The sequence below is a fragment of the Muscardinus avellanarius genome, assembly GCF_963383645.1.
Source record: "Muscardinus avellanarius genome assembly, chromosome: 11".
NCBI lineage: Eukaryota > Metazoa > Chordata > Mammalia > Rodentia > Gliridae > Muscardinus > Muscardinus avellanarius.
In genome coordinates, this window is record NC_137797.1 from 20,766,198 (window position 1) to 20,782,546 (window position 16,349).

A 16,349-nucleotide genomic window follows, 5' to 3' on the forward strand; every position below is an offset into this window, starting at 1 on the left:
TACTTATTAGTATTATGCAAAGGTATTGCAAAGTTAGATTGCTATAAATGAAAACGCATCTGGAATTAAATCATTCTGAACCCCGGCTCCACCACTGACGAGCTCTGGGATCTCTGCCAAGTCACATCACTCCTCTGCCTCAGCTTCCTTGTTCTGAAAATAGTTCCTATCTTACTGGGTTTTGTGAAGAGTAAATGGCAGAAATACAAATAAAGCTTTCAAACCAATGTCTGGCACATGAAAACAACAACAACAAAAAGCCATTAACTCCTATCATACATTGTGAGTTTCTAAGTTTTGAGTTAAAATTGAAAGAACATTATGAATAGTGACAGGAACCCAAGAGTTTCATCTAGGGGTCAACAACTATTTGGAAAGAATAAATGGTAAATACTTGGAACATGAGTCCACACATTCTGTGTCACAACTACTCAGCTTGACTTTGTAGTATAAAAATAGTCAGGAACAATGCATAAATGCAGTACAAATGACCAATAAAACTTTATTTATGAATACTAAAATTTGGGTTTTAAATACTTTTCACACGTCACAAAATATTCTTCTTTCCCCTATTTTCCCCTTAACTTCTCCCTAAATATTTTTGTTTTCCTCTAATTATTGAAACATGTATAACCCATTCTTGGCTCAGGAGCTGGCTGCACAAAAACAGAGAGTAAAGCTGTTTTGCCAATTTCTGATCTAGCCCCAGTTCTTTCAGAGGCTGTGTGCACTAGGGCAGTAGGTTTTATATTTGGCTGCCAAGGTGGAGGGATCATCACATAGAAAATCTCTCCTAATTTCCTTCCAGTCAGTTGTGAAGAGGCAATGAATGATTCGCTGATCATGCAAGCACTCTGAATGACAGGATGAACTGTATACATGTATACACACACACACACACACACACACACACACACACACACACACACACCAGTAGCAGGTGGCAACAGTAATAAGCACTTGTTTAAAAAAAAAAAAACAAAAAAAACTAGACTCCCAAGTTGCACTAGAGCAAAACTTCTGAGATGGAAAATTGTCACTGGGAGGCATTGTGAGAGGGCTAACAGAGCTATACTTTGGATTCAGAAAGAGCAAGATTCAGCCTGGCGTGGTGGTGCACCCTTGTAATCCCTGCGCTTGGGAGGCGGAGACAGGGGGATCACGCAGGTTCGAAGCCAGCCGCGCTGGTTTTAAGAGACCCTGTTTCCAAATAAAAAGTATAAAAAGGTCTGGGAGTGTAGCCCGGAGGTAGAAGGGCTTCCAGGAACCTCACTAACAGCAAAAAAAAAAAAAAAAAAAAAAAGAAAGAAAGAAAGAGCGAGCAAGATTTAAACCCAGCCCCCTCAATTACTAGCTGTACATCCTTTGGTATTTAAAACCTCTGATGGGCACACATTTCTTCATCTGCAGAAAGGGGAAGATTTTTTCTACCAAATAGAATTACCAGACCTAAGTGAGACAAATACACAACCCACAGAATGCCGGGCACTTGATAGGTGCTCATTAAAAAGCAGCAGCCTGAAGCTACTGTTAGAATGCAAATCCTACATCTTCCTTGGGAGCAGATGACAGAGGGTGGGGGTGAACTGTGGAATCTGCGTCTGCGCACAGCGTGGGCCTAGCGCCCTAACGCCTGGCCTTTCCTGGTGGACTTTGAGCAGGTCGCTCTGGGCCTCAGTCTTCCAATCTGCAGACGACCCCGCAGGACCTCCCAGCTCCAGCACAAAATACTGTGAACCCTGCCCAATACCGCCAGACCCAATCAGGCTCCAGGGCGACGCCACCACCCCGCGCTGGGCGGTCACCCTAAGGCCTCACGAAGCCACGGCTGGCATCAAAGTGCGACCCGCTGGCGGGGAAGAGGTGAGGCTCACCTGGCTCCGAGGAGACCCTGGAGGTGCAGGAGCCCCCGAGGAAAGGCGCCGCTGCGCAGCTAGTGGACCGCTGCTGCAAACGCCTCGGGTTCCATTTCAAATATCGCGGGAGAAGTCGGGGACCAATCGCCGCGCTCAACCTCCGACCCGGAAGCAGATCGGCGCGCTCCGGGGCAGCCCTCTGCAGAGACCGGCTTCCCGGCGGTGACTTCCCCGCCTTCTGCGGTGCGTATCGCGCGGTTACCGCTGTGCTGCGGGGAGGCACAGGCTCGGACCCGGTCCGCAGGAGTCCTTCCCTTTATCCTCGGGCTCGGGCAGGCGGGACTGGGCTGTGGCGGACGTGCCTGGTTCTGGGAGAAGCGTCGGGGCTCTTTTCTGGGACTTGCCTGCCTGGTTCCCTCTTTCTTCCTCCATCCTTCAAGTCCCAGAGCCAACTCCAGCAGTGCAATGAGGCCCTGGGAATGTAGTGGCACCAGGCGTTAATGAGCAGCGGGCGAGGCGTTGGCTTCGAGTCTCTCCCTCTTGCTTGTCACAAGTCGCTCCACCTTGCAGGACATATCACGTCCTAGTCACCTTTTGTGTGTGTGAAGGCTGGGGCGGGGGAGTGCTGGGGATTGAGTTCAGGGTCTTTGTACTTCCAAGCTACACCCCTTAGTCCTATTTTATTTTTTATTTTGAAATAGGATCTTGTTAAATGCAGAGAGCATCGCGGGTTTGCTGAGGCTGGTTTCAAACCTGCGATCCCTCCTGTCTCTGACTCCCAGGTACTGGGATTATAAGCATGCACCACCATGCCTGGCCTCCTACTCAACCTTAACACCTATCCGGTCTCGGATGCTCGTTGCTCGTTCGTTAAGGTTCCAAGTTTATAAGCTTGGTGAAACATCCAATTCTTAGTAGATACTCATCACGTACTTGAAGTGTTCAGGAGTCCAACAACTCCTTAACACTCATAATTTTCATATGAAAATGCTATATCCAGAGTGCTCACTAGACCGATTAGTTGAAGTTTCGTGCCTCATTATGTAAATAGGATTTTTATATCACACATTTTTGTACTCCTATCCCCAGATCCTGCATTTTGTATTTGTTTGTGGTATTTCTCACACAGACTTTTCCTAATTCACAATTTCCTTCAAGACAGGAGGTTGCATATTTTCCTCCAGCACCAGTGCCCAACACGTAATAAAGTCTTTTAGATCCTGGCTTTGTGTATGAACTTAACAAATTAACCTAAAGCCTCAATTTATTCCTCAGTAAAATGGGACCATAGGTATTACCTGCTTTTAGGGTGTCGCAAATGTGAAGTGTGATAATGTCAGTAAAATGCTAAGCATGACACCCACAAATAGTGTTCCATAAATGTTAACTATTTGTTATAAGTGTATTTTCTATTAAAATGATTACATCTTCAAACACCCTCTGTATCTTTAAACAATTTTGTAGTGTTATATTTATGGGTATCACAAATATAGAAAAGAGGTTAGCTGTGGAGCAAGATCTAAACTCTTAATAACTAGATATTTTTTCTGCAGCCTCTGTCACTTAATAAGTACTTTGTTTCTCTTGAGCTGTGGCAGTGTAATGTCTAACTTTATTTTAATTCATTTGTAAAATGCCTAATGCTGACAGTTTCTAATTGTGTCTCTGCTGTAATCCACAGTTTCGTGACACTGTCCAGTAGAACGAGGTTTAACATACAAGATGAAGCAAGATGCCACAAAAAGTGCTGCCTACACTGTGGACTGTGAAGATTATGTGCACGTGGTAGAATTTAATCCCTTTGAGAGTGGGGATTCAGGAAATCTAATTGCATATGGTGGCAATAATTATGTGGTTGTCGGCCTGTGTACATTTCAGGTTAGTCTACATACTGCAGTGGATGACAGTGAAGATATTTCACTGATAGGAAAATATATACAAATCAAACATTGAAAATATATTGAGTTTGAGTGTTTAAAAAAAAAGTGAATACCCAGTAAGAAAACGTATGCCACTACTTTATACCTCGTGATTAGTAATGGAATATTTGGGTAATTAAAGTTTCTGAGTAAGTAAAAATTGGTATGTACAAGATAAATTCCAATTAAATGAAATCTAATTACAATTTTTATACATTCTGCTTTGACATAGGATTGACATAGGAAACAAGGTAATATTGAGAACTTAAAAAAAATCTTCCAGGAGAATTTACAACTTTCACTATATTCAGTGTTCCTATTAGTTGCTCTTAGACTTAAAGTATACATCTAGAATATACTAAATATGGGATCGTATTAACTGAGCAGGCAGTTCTGCATGGCTCTTAAACTCATGAATTCTGGCCGGTATGGTGGCATATGTCTGTAATCCCAGTACTTGAGAGGCTTAGACAGGGGGATCATAGGTTCACAGCCGAGCTCAGCACCTAAATGAAATCCTGTTTCAAAATAAAAAATAAAATAAAGACTGGGGATGTAATTCAAAGGTAGAATGCCTCTGAGTTTACTCCCCAGTACCCAAAAAAAAAAAAAAAAAAAAAAAAATGCACAAATTCTGAAGCCAAAATGCCAAGGCTTTTGCTTTTACTTAGCTGCACTTTGTAATAACCGTACAGTCTTGCACAGGGGTGCTTAAATTATTTTCTGTAAATATAAGGGAAAACAATACTGAATAGGGTTTTGTAAGGATGTATTGAGTTAGTATGTATAAGGTTCCTAGAAGGCATGTGGCATATTGATCTACATGTATGTATAAGTTGTCATCAATATGGCCAGTCATGATAGTCACAGCCCCATATATGTAATCACCAAAGTAATATTCGCTTATAGTGAGCACACACAGTGTTTTCTTACAAGAAAGCTAGTCTGTGTAGAAGAGAGACTGAACAATGAAATCTCTGGTTCATCCGTTGTTTACTATAATATTATTCATAAAACTGTATTTCTCAAATTTAATGAGGGAAATTGACAGTCACCAATTTTCAGATATCTAAAGTAATTAACCATTAAAGTTATATTAATTATAAGCACTACTTACTCATGAGACAGTTTCACATCTTAACAGGTTTTTTTTTGTTTTTTTGTTTGGTTTTTTTTTTGGTGGTACTGGGGTTCCTGGAAGCCCTTCTACCTCCGGGCTACACTCCCAGACCTCTTTTTACATTTTATATTTGGAAACAGGGTCTCCTAAGCCAGCGCGCGCTGGCTTCGAACCTGCGCGATCCTCCTGTCTCTGCCTCCCAAGCGCGGAGATTACAAGCGTGCGCCACCACGCCCGGCTATCTTAACAGTTTTGATCTCAGAATTCAATGAGGCCAGTCACAGTGGTGCACGCCTGTAATCCCAGTACTTGGAAGAGTCTGGAGACAGGTGGATCGCAGTTTTGACACCAGCAACATGCAACTGTCAGTGAGACATTCTCTTAGTTTCCAAAAAAAGACAGCTGGGGTGTGTGCAACTCAGGTAAAACACCACTTGGTTCAATTCCCAATACAGACCCCCCCCAAAAAAAAACTGCAATTTAGTATTTTTCAGTCCAATCAATGTATAAAATTATACAAAATTAGGAATCCTAAAGGAAAGTATAAATTAAAGGTTTATATTTGGTGGTATCTGAGTAAAACATGAAAGCTCTTAAGCTACTCCACATTATCTCTTTAAGTGGAAATAAGAGTTTCCAGCTTTTAGGCTGCATATGACTTGACCTGACTTCACCTGGACTGCTGGGTTAGTATCATAAAAAGTCATTAAGACACATAATGCAACATACTTTTGAAAAAAGACTGAGGAGAAACCATTTCTCTAATGTAGGTCACTAATCTATACAGGAATAAAGCAGCCTCCTATATGTGAAACTAAATTTCTGCTTCATTATTTTTAAAACTAGTACATGTAAACCTAGGAATATATTCAGAAACATTGAAAATATGTTTATCTCTGATTTATAGTCAGTTAAGAAATATTGGAGCAAGTCAAGGAGGTTAAAAACATTAGGAAAAAGGAAAGGCAGAGTCGTACAGTGACATGCATTATCTTGATTGACCCTCACACCTGTGAGATTGGCAATGTAGGTCTTATCTCCAAATTAAGGGGAAATTTTTTTTTTATTGCAGCATGTTATTTTGTGCCAGAAAGTTAAGCAAGTCTATCTTTTTCCTCATGAAGTTTCCATTCTATTTGAGAGAAGTTGAGGGATTCAAATGACTAAGAAATACGAGGTGTAGACCCTGTTCTTAAACATAATATTTTTCAGATTCTCCTACTGTTATTTTGTTTTTTTTGTTTTTTGGGGTTTTTGGGGGGTTTGTTTGTTTGTTTGTTTATTTTTTGGTGGCACTGGGGTTCCTGGAAGCCCTTCTACCTCTGGGCTACACTCCCAGACCTATTTTTTATATTTTTATTTGGAAACAGGGTCTCTTAAGCCAGTGTAGCTGGCTTCGAACCTGCGCGATCCTCCTGTCTCCGCCTCCCAAGCGCGGGGATTACAAGCGTGCGCCACCACGCCCAGCCCCTACTGTTATTTTGTGTATGAAGGAAATAAGAACTGAATGATAGTTCTGTTGCAAGTATTTATTAATTGCATAGTAGGTGCTGGGAAGTTACAGAAAGCAGAAATCCTGCTTTCAAGGAAATTTTAAAGCATTGCAATGAGAAAACTGCTATAGAAGCCCTATATATAAAAGACAAAAAGGAGCGTGGAAGTTTCTACCTAAAGAGTCTTCATTAATGAATTAAAATCTCTAGTTGGTCTTGAATGAGGACACTGATTTAAGCAGGTGTGTTTTTATGTTAAACATGAAGTGTATGGGGATACCTAATGCTTTGTATGACAGATTTTACTTAACAAGTATTGAGTGGGCATCTGCTGTATGCCAGACCATGCTCAGATCCAGGCTGTTCACTAGTTTGGATTAATGGACAAAGTGGAACAGCTAAAATTTAATAAAGATGGATATAAAATCTCAAAATGGCAGACTGTCGGAGCTGCAAGGGATAATTGTGACTTAATGTTTTTAGCTGCCTTGCGTTCACAATGAGTCAATGCAGTGATTAAACTGACAAAGGGAGCGAATTCATTGCCGTCCAGTAGAAATATAAGCCATAAATATGAATTTTAATGTAGCCACATAAAAATTTAAAAACAGGTGAAATTAATTGTAAGGACATACTCTTTTACCCAGTATACATTTGTTTGCAGTTGTATGTAACGTTTTAAGACCGAAGCTAAATCTGCTTCTTTGAATATGTTCACCTAGTCGACATTATCTATGGCTTAATGCAAGAACTCTTCTAATAATTAGCACTACCTCCCAACTGAGGAAATTCCAGGAAAAAGTAGTTACTTCCCTCACACTGGAAGTGTTCAGAGAAGGTTGAACAGAGAAGGTTGAACAAACTGTTTATTCAGATGTTCTACTAGAGATTGAAGAATTAAAAGAATTGGACTGGATAAACATTACACTATTATTTAGTAGAAATCTTATATTTGGCCTTAAATGGGTGTAGTGCAAGAGCCTACTAGTTTCAGACACTTAGACTAGCCTTTCCATCAACCTGGCTGTGCCCCAAACTCAAATTGCTATAGCCTTATATAGGCATGCCTCTATAGCAAGTTTTCCAAAGTCTTAATTTCCTGCCTATCTACCACCTACACTCAAACTGAACCTAAAATATCTTTCATCTCTGCCTTTACCACACACATACTCTGCCCCTTTTTTGGCTTAATGACAGACAGTGCTGCTCGGCTGGGGGTGGGGAGAGTTTTGCTGGTAATTCATAAGGCTCAGGCTATATAGTCCCTAGGATTTCATTATCCCCATGACCACCCAGTAATTCCATACATAGGTTGAGTAACAAATAGCCTAATTTTTGCAATTGTTGTTAGAGTAGAAAAAGATTGTTTTGATGTAAAAGAAAAATAAGACTTTATTTTAGAAGAATTATTTCTTAACTCTGTGTGTGTGTGTGTGTGTGTGTGTGTGTGTGTGTGTGTGTAAGAATGGATAGAACCCAAACTATGAAGTGAATTATGATTAGGGTCCTAAACTTATTTTGAAATTGCTTAGTGGTTGCTGCCTGGTATATCTGGCTCTAGAGCTGTTACACAAATTATGAAATAATAAAATTTGGCAGTATTTTTTGATAGATGTATTTTTATTTCCTTCTTTGATTTATAGAAAAAAAAACTAATTCATCTGAAATTTAAGGTTATTTTTAGAGGTTTTCTGATTTATATAGAGAAAGATACATGTAGTCTGTCTATGACACAACTTTGCTAAGGTCCCAAAGGCTATCCTGGGAAAAATCAACACATCCACTTAGATCTCATTAGTGAACACATGAAACAGTATATTTAAATTCAGGTTGAAGCGAATCTATAGAGACATGCATTCTATTATAGATCAAGCGTTACATGCTCTAGACACTTTTCCTGATAATGTTTTATGATCCCATAGCTTTTATAAAAATAATTATAATACTAGTACTTGTGAGGCTGAGACAGGGGAATCACAGGTTCAAGACTAGCTTTAGCAACTAGCAAGACCTACAGAAACGTGGTTAAACCCTTTTTCAAAATAAAATAAGGCTGGGCTGGACGTGGTGGCGCACGCTTGTAATCCCCGCACTTGGGAGGCGGAGACAGGAGGATCACGCAAGTTCAAAGCCAGCCATGCTGGCTTAAGAGACCCTGTTTCCAAATAAAAATATAAAAATAGGTTTGGGAGTGTGACCCGGAGGTAGAAGGGTTTCCAGCAACCCCAGTACCAAAAATAAAAAAATAAGGCTGAGGGTGTAGCTCAGAGGTAGAACACCCCTATCGTTCAATCTGCAGTCTCTCTCTCCCCCTCCCTCCCTCTCTTCCTCCCTCCCTCCCTCTCTCACACACACACACACACAAACACAAATAACTATAATACAGAACATTTCTTTAGCATATTTGTTGTGAAGAATGTTTGCTTTAGTCTTTAGAAACAGTTCAAATATTGGTCTAAATAACAAAACAATGACTTTTTTAATTGTGCTGTTTTATGCTCAAAATGTATGTATGTTTTTATTTTTGAAACAGGCTCTCACTAAGTTCAGAGAGCCCTGCTAAATTGCTGAGACTGGCTGGGAACCCTCAATCCTCCTATCTCAGCCTGCTAAGTACTAGAATTATAATCATGTACCACCATGCCCAGCTTATATGTTGTAATATTTGTATTATAGCCGGGCATGTTGGCGCACGCTTATAATCCCTGCGCTTGAGAGGCTGAGACAGGGGGATCGCACAGGTTCGAAACCAGCCTCAGCTACTTAGTGAGGCTCTCAGCAACTTGGTGAGACCCTGTTTCCAAATAAAAATATAAAATAGGTCTAGGAGTATAGCCTGGAAGTAGAAAGCCTCTGGGTTCCACCCCCAGTACCAAAAAAAAAAAAAAAACTAATATATGTATTATATGTGTAAGTTATAAAAAATAATAAAATAATAACTAGCCTAAGAAATGGGATATTATCAGTTCTTTTGAAGACCCCTGGATATCATTCCCTACTGTCTTTCTGTCCCACCCTCAAGATGTAACCATGTCTGAAGTTTTCTTTTGGTGATTTTTTTTATCCTAACATTGTCATTATGTGTAGGTATTTCAAGCCAAATATGTTACTTTTCATGTTTTAAATTTTGTATCGATATTATTCTGTGTTAAGTTCTTCTGTTCATTGTTGCTGTAGCTCAGCATGTTTGTTAGATTCTTCCATGTTACAGTTCATTTATTTTTACCAGTGTATGGTACAGTGTAACTCTACCACAATTTCTTTATTTAGCCATTACTCTTTTGTATATTTGGGATACTTCTAGTTTTCTAGTACTGAAACATTGCCAGTATATATGTTTGCTGCTTACAGTTTTATACTCATCCCTTTTGGGTTTGGGGCTCTTTGTTTGGAAGTTTTAACGTTCTTTCTCTGTTTTAATAGTTCCCAAAGACATTTGAGCATCCATATGTAATTACACAAAATCAAAATTAATATCTTTCCTTCTTCATGAAGATGATAATGTCCTTTAACATTTAAACTTACCACCACACCAGACTTTGTTTTCTTCCTCTCATTTTTCTGCATTTGTTTGTATGCACCCACCATTCATCTTTGTATTGTCAATCATTGCTCTCACATCTCAGTCCTCCTGGGATCACTTTTCTTCACCCAGAAGCACATTCTTTACTACAGGAGTTGGCAAACTGTATCTCTTAAAGGCTAGATAATATTTTGTGCTTTGTCAAGCATGTAAGAATGATGCTGCGTGTTACTCTCTGGTTTTTTGTTTGTATTTTTTTAATTAGTTCTTAAAAATGTAAAAATGGTGTTTGGCTCCCGAAGCATGCAAAAGCAGGCCATGGGACAGATTGTACACAAGACCCTGCCGTAGGAGATTCTTTAGTGAAACTTTATTGGCACAAACTTGTGGCTTTTATTTTTCTGAAAATATATCTAATACAGCCTCCTTCTTACAAATCAGATTTGTCTATAGTTTCAGTTACTTTCAGCAGTTTGAAGGTATTAGTTCCAAGTCTTCCTCCTATTATTTCTGCAGAGAAATCATTTGCTGGCCTAATACTCTTGTTATAAGACTTTTCTTTTGAGTTTCAATTACTAACATAGGGGTGTGTGTGTGTGTGTGTGTGTGTGTGTGTGTGTATTTTCTAAAATTTTACTACATAATTTATAGCCATGGATTTGTTTTTATTTTGGCTGCCTGGATTTATTGTTCATTGTAAAATTGGCTTTTTTTTTTTTTCCGATACTGGGGGTGGAACCCAGGGGTATTCTACCTCTGAGCTACACCCCCAGCCCTATTTTTTATTCTTTATTTTGAAACAGGGTCTCACTGAGTTGCATATCATCAGTTGACAATCCATGTTTTCATTTATGTAGAATATTCTGATATTGAAAGCTTTCAATTTTAATGATTTTGCTATGAAATGTGTTTACTATTAGAAGTAAAATGTCTGTTTGATTTTAGTTGTCTTAGAGATTTATTTTGTGAGGCTAAAACAACATTGGATTTTCTTTTCTCTGAACTTGTGAAATCTCAATATCCAAAAGCATATACATGATCTCCTGATAAATTCTTCATTATAACGAAATTCAGTTTACTATATTGTTTGTCCTCATAGCTTAATACAACATTTACTATGTATGGTTAGGAGGAAGAAGCCGACATTGAAGGAATTCAGTATAAAACACTTCGAACATTTCACCATGGAGTCAGGGTTGATGGTATAGCTTGGAGCCCGGAAACTAGACTTGACTCACTGCCTACAGTAATCAAGTAAGTTTAAAAGTTCCAACTGCAATAGTTATTAATGTTTGATTCTTAAGCAATCTTGAGACTTATTTCCTTCATGCCCATTTTATACAACCTGAGATAATTAGATATTTTGTATTTACTAATTAATAATTTAAAGATTATTTTAATAGTTTTATTAATAAATAATTTTAAGATTATTATAATTTTAATATTATAATCGTTATTTGTGATTTAACTGTGCAAGCTTGGCAGTGATGCTTTGACCATGTGTTTGGTCCAAAATATAAAGTTCTTTACCTGAGATTCATCTGAACCATTTCAAGTCTTCACAGATTCTTCACTTATTTTACTGCCTTAATTACTGAGAGTATGACTATTAAAAACCAACTGTGATTTTAGACAGTAATGAGTCTTCCTGCCTCAAACATAGGCCAACAACACGTTTTCCTGCTTGACAGTGCATAAATCTTTAGTTCTAGTCCTTAGGATTCAGTCTTTGTGAAAGCATTTAAAAATATGATTAATTTTTGAAAAAATTCTTAATGCTTACTGAGGCTTTCCTTACAAGGGTAATCATAATATGTTGAGTCATTTAAAGTTTATTACAAACCTCCAATCTTGTTTCCTACAAAAAATATCAAATGTAAAAAATATATCTTATAGTAACCATAAGTCACCTATTTTTTAGCTAACTCAAGTTTTTAAATTAAGGTACAACTTGCCGGGCGTGGTGGCGCACACTTGTAATACCCGCACTTGGGAGGCAGAGACAGGAGGATCACGCAGGTTCGAAGCCAGCTGCACTGGCTTAAAAGACTGTTTCTAAATAAAAAATATTAAAAAAAAAAAACAGGTCTGGGAGTGTAGCCGGAGTTAGAAGGGTTTCCAGGAACCCCAGTACCATCAAAAAAATAAAATTAAGGTACAACTTATATGCAGTGACATTCTCATCTCTTTTACGGTTTGATTACTTTTGATAAATGTATACACTTTTATAGCCCATACCCCATTAATATACAACCTATGACCACAGAAAATTTCTGCATATTCCTTCCACATTAATTTCTGAATCCCACTTCCTGCCAGAGCAGAAGCAACCATTAATCTGATTTCTGTGACATATTTTTCCCATTATAAAATGTCATATAAATGGAATCATACAAAACACTTGTATGTGTATGTGTCCAGCCTAATGTTTTGAGATTTAAGTGTGTTGTCATGTGTAACACTGCCCTTTTTTTTTTTTTGAAAAAAAGAATTATACGATATATCTTATTACATTGTATGACTATACCACAGCTTATTTATCCATTTTTCTGCAAGTGAGTAACAAGACAAGGTCCAGTTTTTAGCTCAGAGGACTAAAGCTGGCGTGAGAATCCCTTTATCCAGCTTTTGGTGAATATATGGTTTCATTTCTCTTGGGCATCACATTGCTAAGTCACTGTGTAGATATGTGCTTAACATTAAGACAGTGCCGACTCTGGGGCTGGGGATGCATCTCAGTGGAGAGTGCTTGCCTGGCATGTGTGGAGCCCTGGGTTTGATTGCCAGCATTCAGTAAGAAAAAGAAAAGTGCCAGTTTCTCAACTTGTTATGGTATTTTATATTCCCACCAGTAATATAAGGATATTCAGTGTACCTACCTATTCTTGAACATCTGTTATTACTAATCTCTCTTAATTTTAGCCATTCTAGTTGGTACCGTACTGACGTATCCCCTGTGTCTGATAATGCTGAGCACTTTTATGTGAGCTTGTTTCTTCTATAAGAAGTCTTCAACAGGGTTGTGAGGATGTGTGGGTTTTGGGTTTTTTTCCTAAATGCTTTTACAGGTTTTAGCTACTTTCATTTTGAATAATCTATATATACCTCTTGTCAACATACATACGTCAGTACCCACATCTAGTGACTATTTATTTTTCTTTTTATTAAAAAGAAGTGTTCACAGCATTAGGACCTAAACAAAAAGAAGTCTCTTTACTTTCTTTAACAGGTTCCGAAGGTGCTGGAAACCATCTTGTGCCCCAGTTTTGAATGAAGTTTAGTGATGCTCCCTCCAACCGAGCTATTTTGCTGTTCTGTCCTTTACTCTCCCCTCGTTGCCCAGTGCTTATTTTCCCGTGGTCTTTTTAATGAATTTGCTATAATCCATCTTTTGGAGTTCTCTTTCTTGTTTCATTTTTTTGTAAGATGTTTCAAACTATTTATGAAACTAGACAAATATAAGACATAAATTCAGAAACATTAACCAACCATTAGTTTTAAAGACAATATTTTGGGACTGGGGTATAGCCCAATGGTAGAATACTTGCTTTGCATGCACAAGGCCCTGATTCAACCCTCAGGATCCCCACAAAACAAAACAAACAACAACAACAAAAACAGTGTTTTCAAAGCAAACTGGCAACTTAATTTTGTTTTCAAATAACATATTTATTTTTACTATAAGAATAATACATTCTTTATATAGAGAATTTAGAAAATATAGGACTATAAATAGAAAAAGAATCTACTTTTGCATCCAGTACCCTTTTCATTTTTATATATAGTTATAATTAAATTTTCTATATACTTTTTTACTTTGTATTTTTTCATACTATTCCAAATCAATAGTATTTTCTCCATGCCTGCATGAAGGTATAATTTGCCATCTCTCACTATCACTAAGTTTTATCTTTTCATTTATAAAGATGTTCTTCCTGGTGATTTATCTTTAGCATGTGATTACCTTAAGTTTTATTCTCTCTCTCTCACCCTCTGTTTGCTTTTCTACTCTTTTCATCCTCCTTGCTTGCCTTTCATAGTGGCTAGAAAATAAATTGTTCACTTTACTTTAATTCTCTGAGTTTCTCGTTTAAATAAGAGATGATTTAAAGATCCCTAAAGTAGCAGAAATTCAGAGAAAAGTGCAGCAGCGTTAGGCATTCATGTACTGCTTTATAACTGAAGAGAAAAATCCAGAATGTATTAACATTTTATGAGTCTTTAAAATAAAATATTTAATTTGCTTCCTACATTTTTAGGTGTGTGTGTGTGTGTGTGTGTGTGTGTGTGTGTGTGTGTGTGATGGGGATTCAACATAATGGCATTCTACCTCTCAGCTACCATTCATCCTATTTTATTTTATTTTTTATTTTATTTTATTTTTTGGCAGTACTGGGGATTGAACCCCTAGAGGCATTCTATCTCCGAGCTACACCCCCAGCCCTATTTTTTATTTTTTACTTTGAAACAGGGTCTCACTAAGTTACTGCATAACTGACCTCAAACCTGTGATCCTTGAAGCCGGGCTTGGTGGCTCATGCTTGTAATCCTAGCACTCGGGAGGCTGAGACAGAAGGATCACCTACTACTTAATGAGGCCCTTTGCAACTCAGACCCTGTTTCAAAATAAAAGAATAAAAAATCAGGCTGGGGGTGTAGCTCGGAGGTAGAATTCCCCTGGGTTCCATCCCCACTACTGCAAAAAAAAAAAACCAAACAAACCTGGGATCCTTCTAGCTCAGCCTCCCAAATACTAGAATTATAGTTGTGTACCACCTTGCCTGAATTTGCCTCCTACTTTTTAGAATGGCTGTGTAATATTTTTTTACAACAGAACTACAACATTCTCTCCTTTCTCCCACAAAAACAGCATGGTTATGAATTGTGATAAAAAACATTTTGGTGACATAAAGGAAGGTTTGGTGGGCGGGAGGACTTTTACTTACAGAAGGTAAAAAATTGATTTGTTTTGTTTTTTTGCTTCTAGATTTTGTACCTCAGCTGCTGATATGAAAATTAGGTTATTCACTTCAGATCTTCAAGATAAAAATGAATATAAGGTATGTTGCAAATATGATTCATAAATATTTAGAGTTTACTTTAAAAATATTTTTTTGCTTTTTTATTATATTTATCTCAATTTGAAATGACATTTATGACCATCTGTAAAGTTTATAGTTTAGGGTCTTATTTTTCCTATTGTATACTACACTATCTAAATTCTTAGTAATGACTGCAGATTATAAATCTAATATCACTTATTAATAAAATATTAGGTAAGAATAGTAAATAAAAGAGTTAGAAATTCACAGTTGGGTATAATAAGACTAAAATAGACATGAATATACATGGAGTAAGATTTGAACAAACAATTATTACAACATAGCACAGGAAGAGTTACAAATTGTGTAAGAGTACAGACTCAGGAGCCAGGCCCCATGTTTAAAGACCAGTTCTATAGTTTAGTAATGGTGTGACCTTCGTCAAATAACCTGATTTCTATGTGCTCTAATTCCAGTCTCAAAAATAAGTATGAAATCATAGCATCTGCCTCATGATAATGAGCAGTGATAAGCTAATTCATATAAAGCAGAATACTTCATACATAATTAACCCTGTAGATGTTTTCTGCAATATAATAGCTATCAAATTGGGCTGAATTGTTATCACATTTTCTTATAAGAATGGTATTGTAGTCTTGACTTTCTAGTAAATTAAAACTGTAAAGCAAAGACAAGCTATAAACCTTTACAGTCACTTAAAGTAGTAAAAATTAAGCTATAAGCTATATACCATATGCTTACTATATTATTACTCTAAAGTGATGCATGAATAACCAAGCATCTAACTGGCACATAAAATTTTTACCTACTGAAAGTTAATATATTCATTACAATAAACATTAAACATTTCATGTTAGTTTAATTTGTCTTATAGACCATAGCAGAAGCTTTGGAGAATTATTTGGAGAATCTGATTTGCTAATGGTGTACAGAAATGTTGAACCACATTCTCCCTGCCCCCGCACATAAAGATACATTTCTACATAATGAGCAGTACCATATAAAACCACTTTGTTAACCTTAGAACTCAGATCATATTCAAGTTTGGGGGAGAAAAAAAAGATCTCCATTAAGATATTGAAATACCTGGCAGGCCTATTAAACTATAAAGATTTTGACGAATTGAGCCTTGCCAGCTGGCAAAGTCCTCTACCCTGCAACTTCTTTTTGTCCCTTCTGTAGCCACAGGATATTTCTGTGTGGACTGTGACTATGGGCTTGTGATACCAGCTGTCTCGGGAGCTGGCAGTCACGCTGAGCAAGAAAAGAGAGTCGTTAGAAGATGAAGTTCATGCTATGTGTACTTATTAAGTGTGTAAAGCAGCAGATACGAAGTACAGATACAGATTCAGAGAGAGGCTCTATCTCTAAAAAA

The 16,349-nt window shown here is 37.6% G+C and overlaps 1 protein-coding gene across 1 annotated transcript in view; it reads left to right on the forward strand.

Annotated features, from left to right (window-relative positions):
* Positions 1-3,578: 3,578 nt before the first annotated feature.
* NUP37 (nucleoporin 37) overlaps positions 3,579-16,349 on the forward strand; it is a gene marked incomplete at both ends in the record, with an annotated part of 62,289 nt that continues 49,518 nt past the window's right edge. Inside the window, 3 exons of the mRNA XM_080704809.1 lie at positions 3,579-3,734; positions 11,041-11,165; positions 14,899-14,971. Coding sequence (XP_080560935.1) covers positions 3,579-3,734; positions 11,041-11,165; positions 14,899-14,971 — 354 coding nt within the window. The remainder of the gene's footprint in view (positions 3,735-11,040; positions 11,166-14,898; positions 14,972-16,349) is intronic.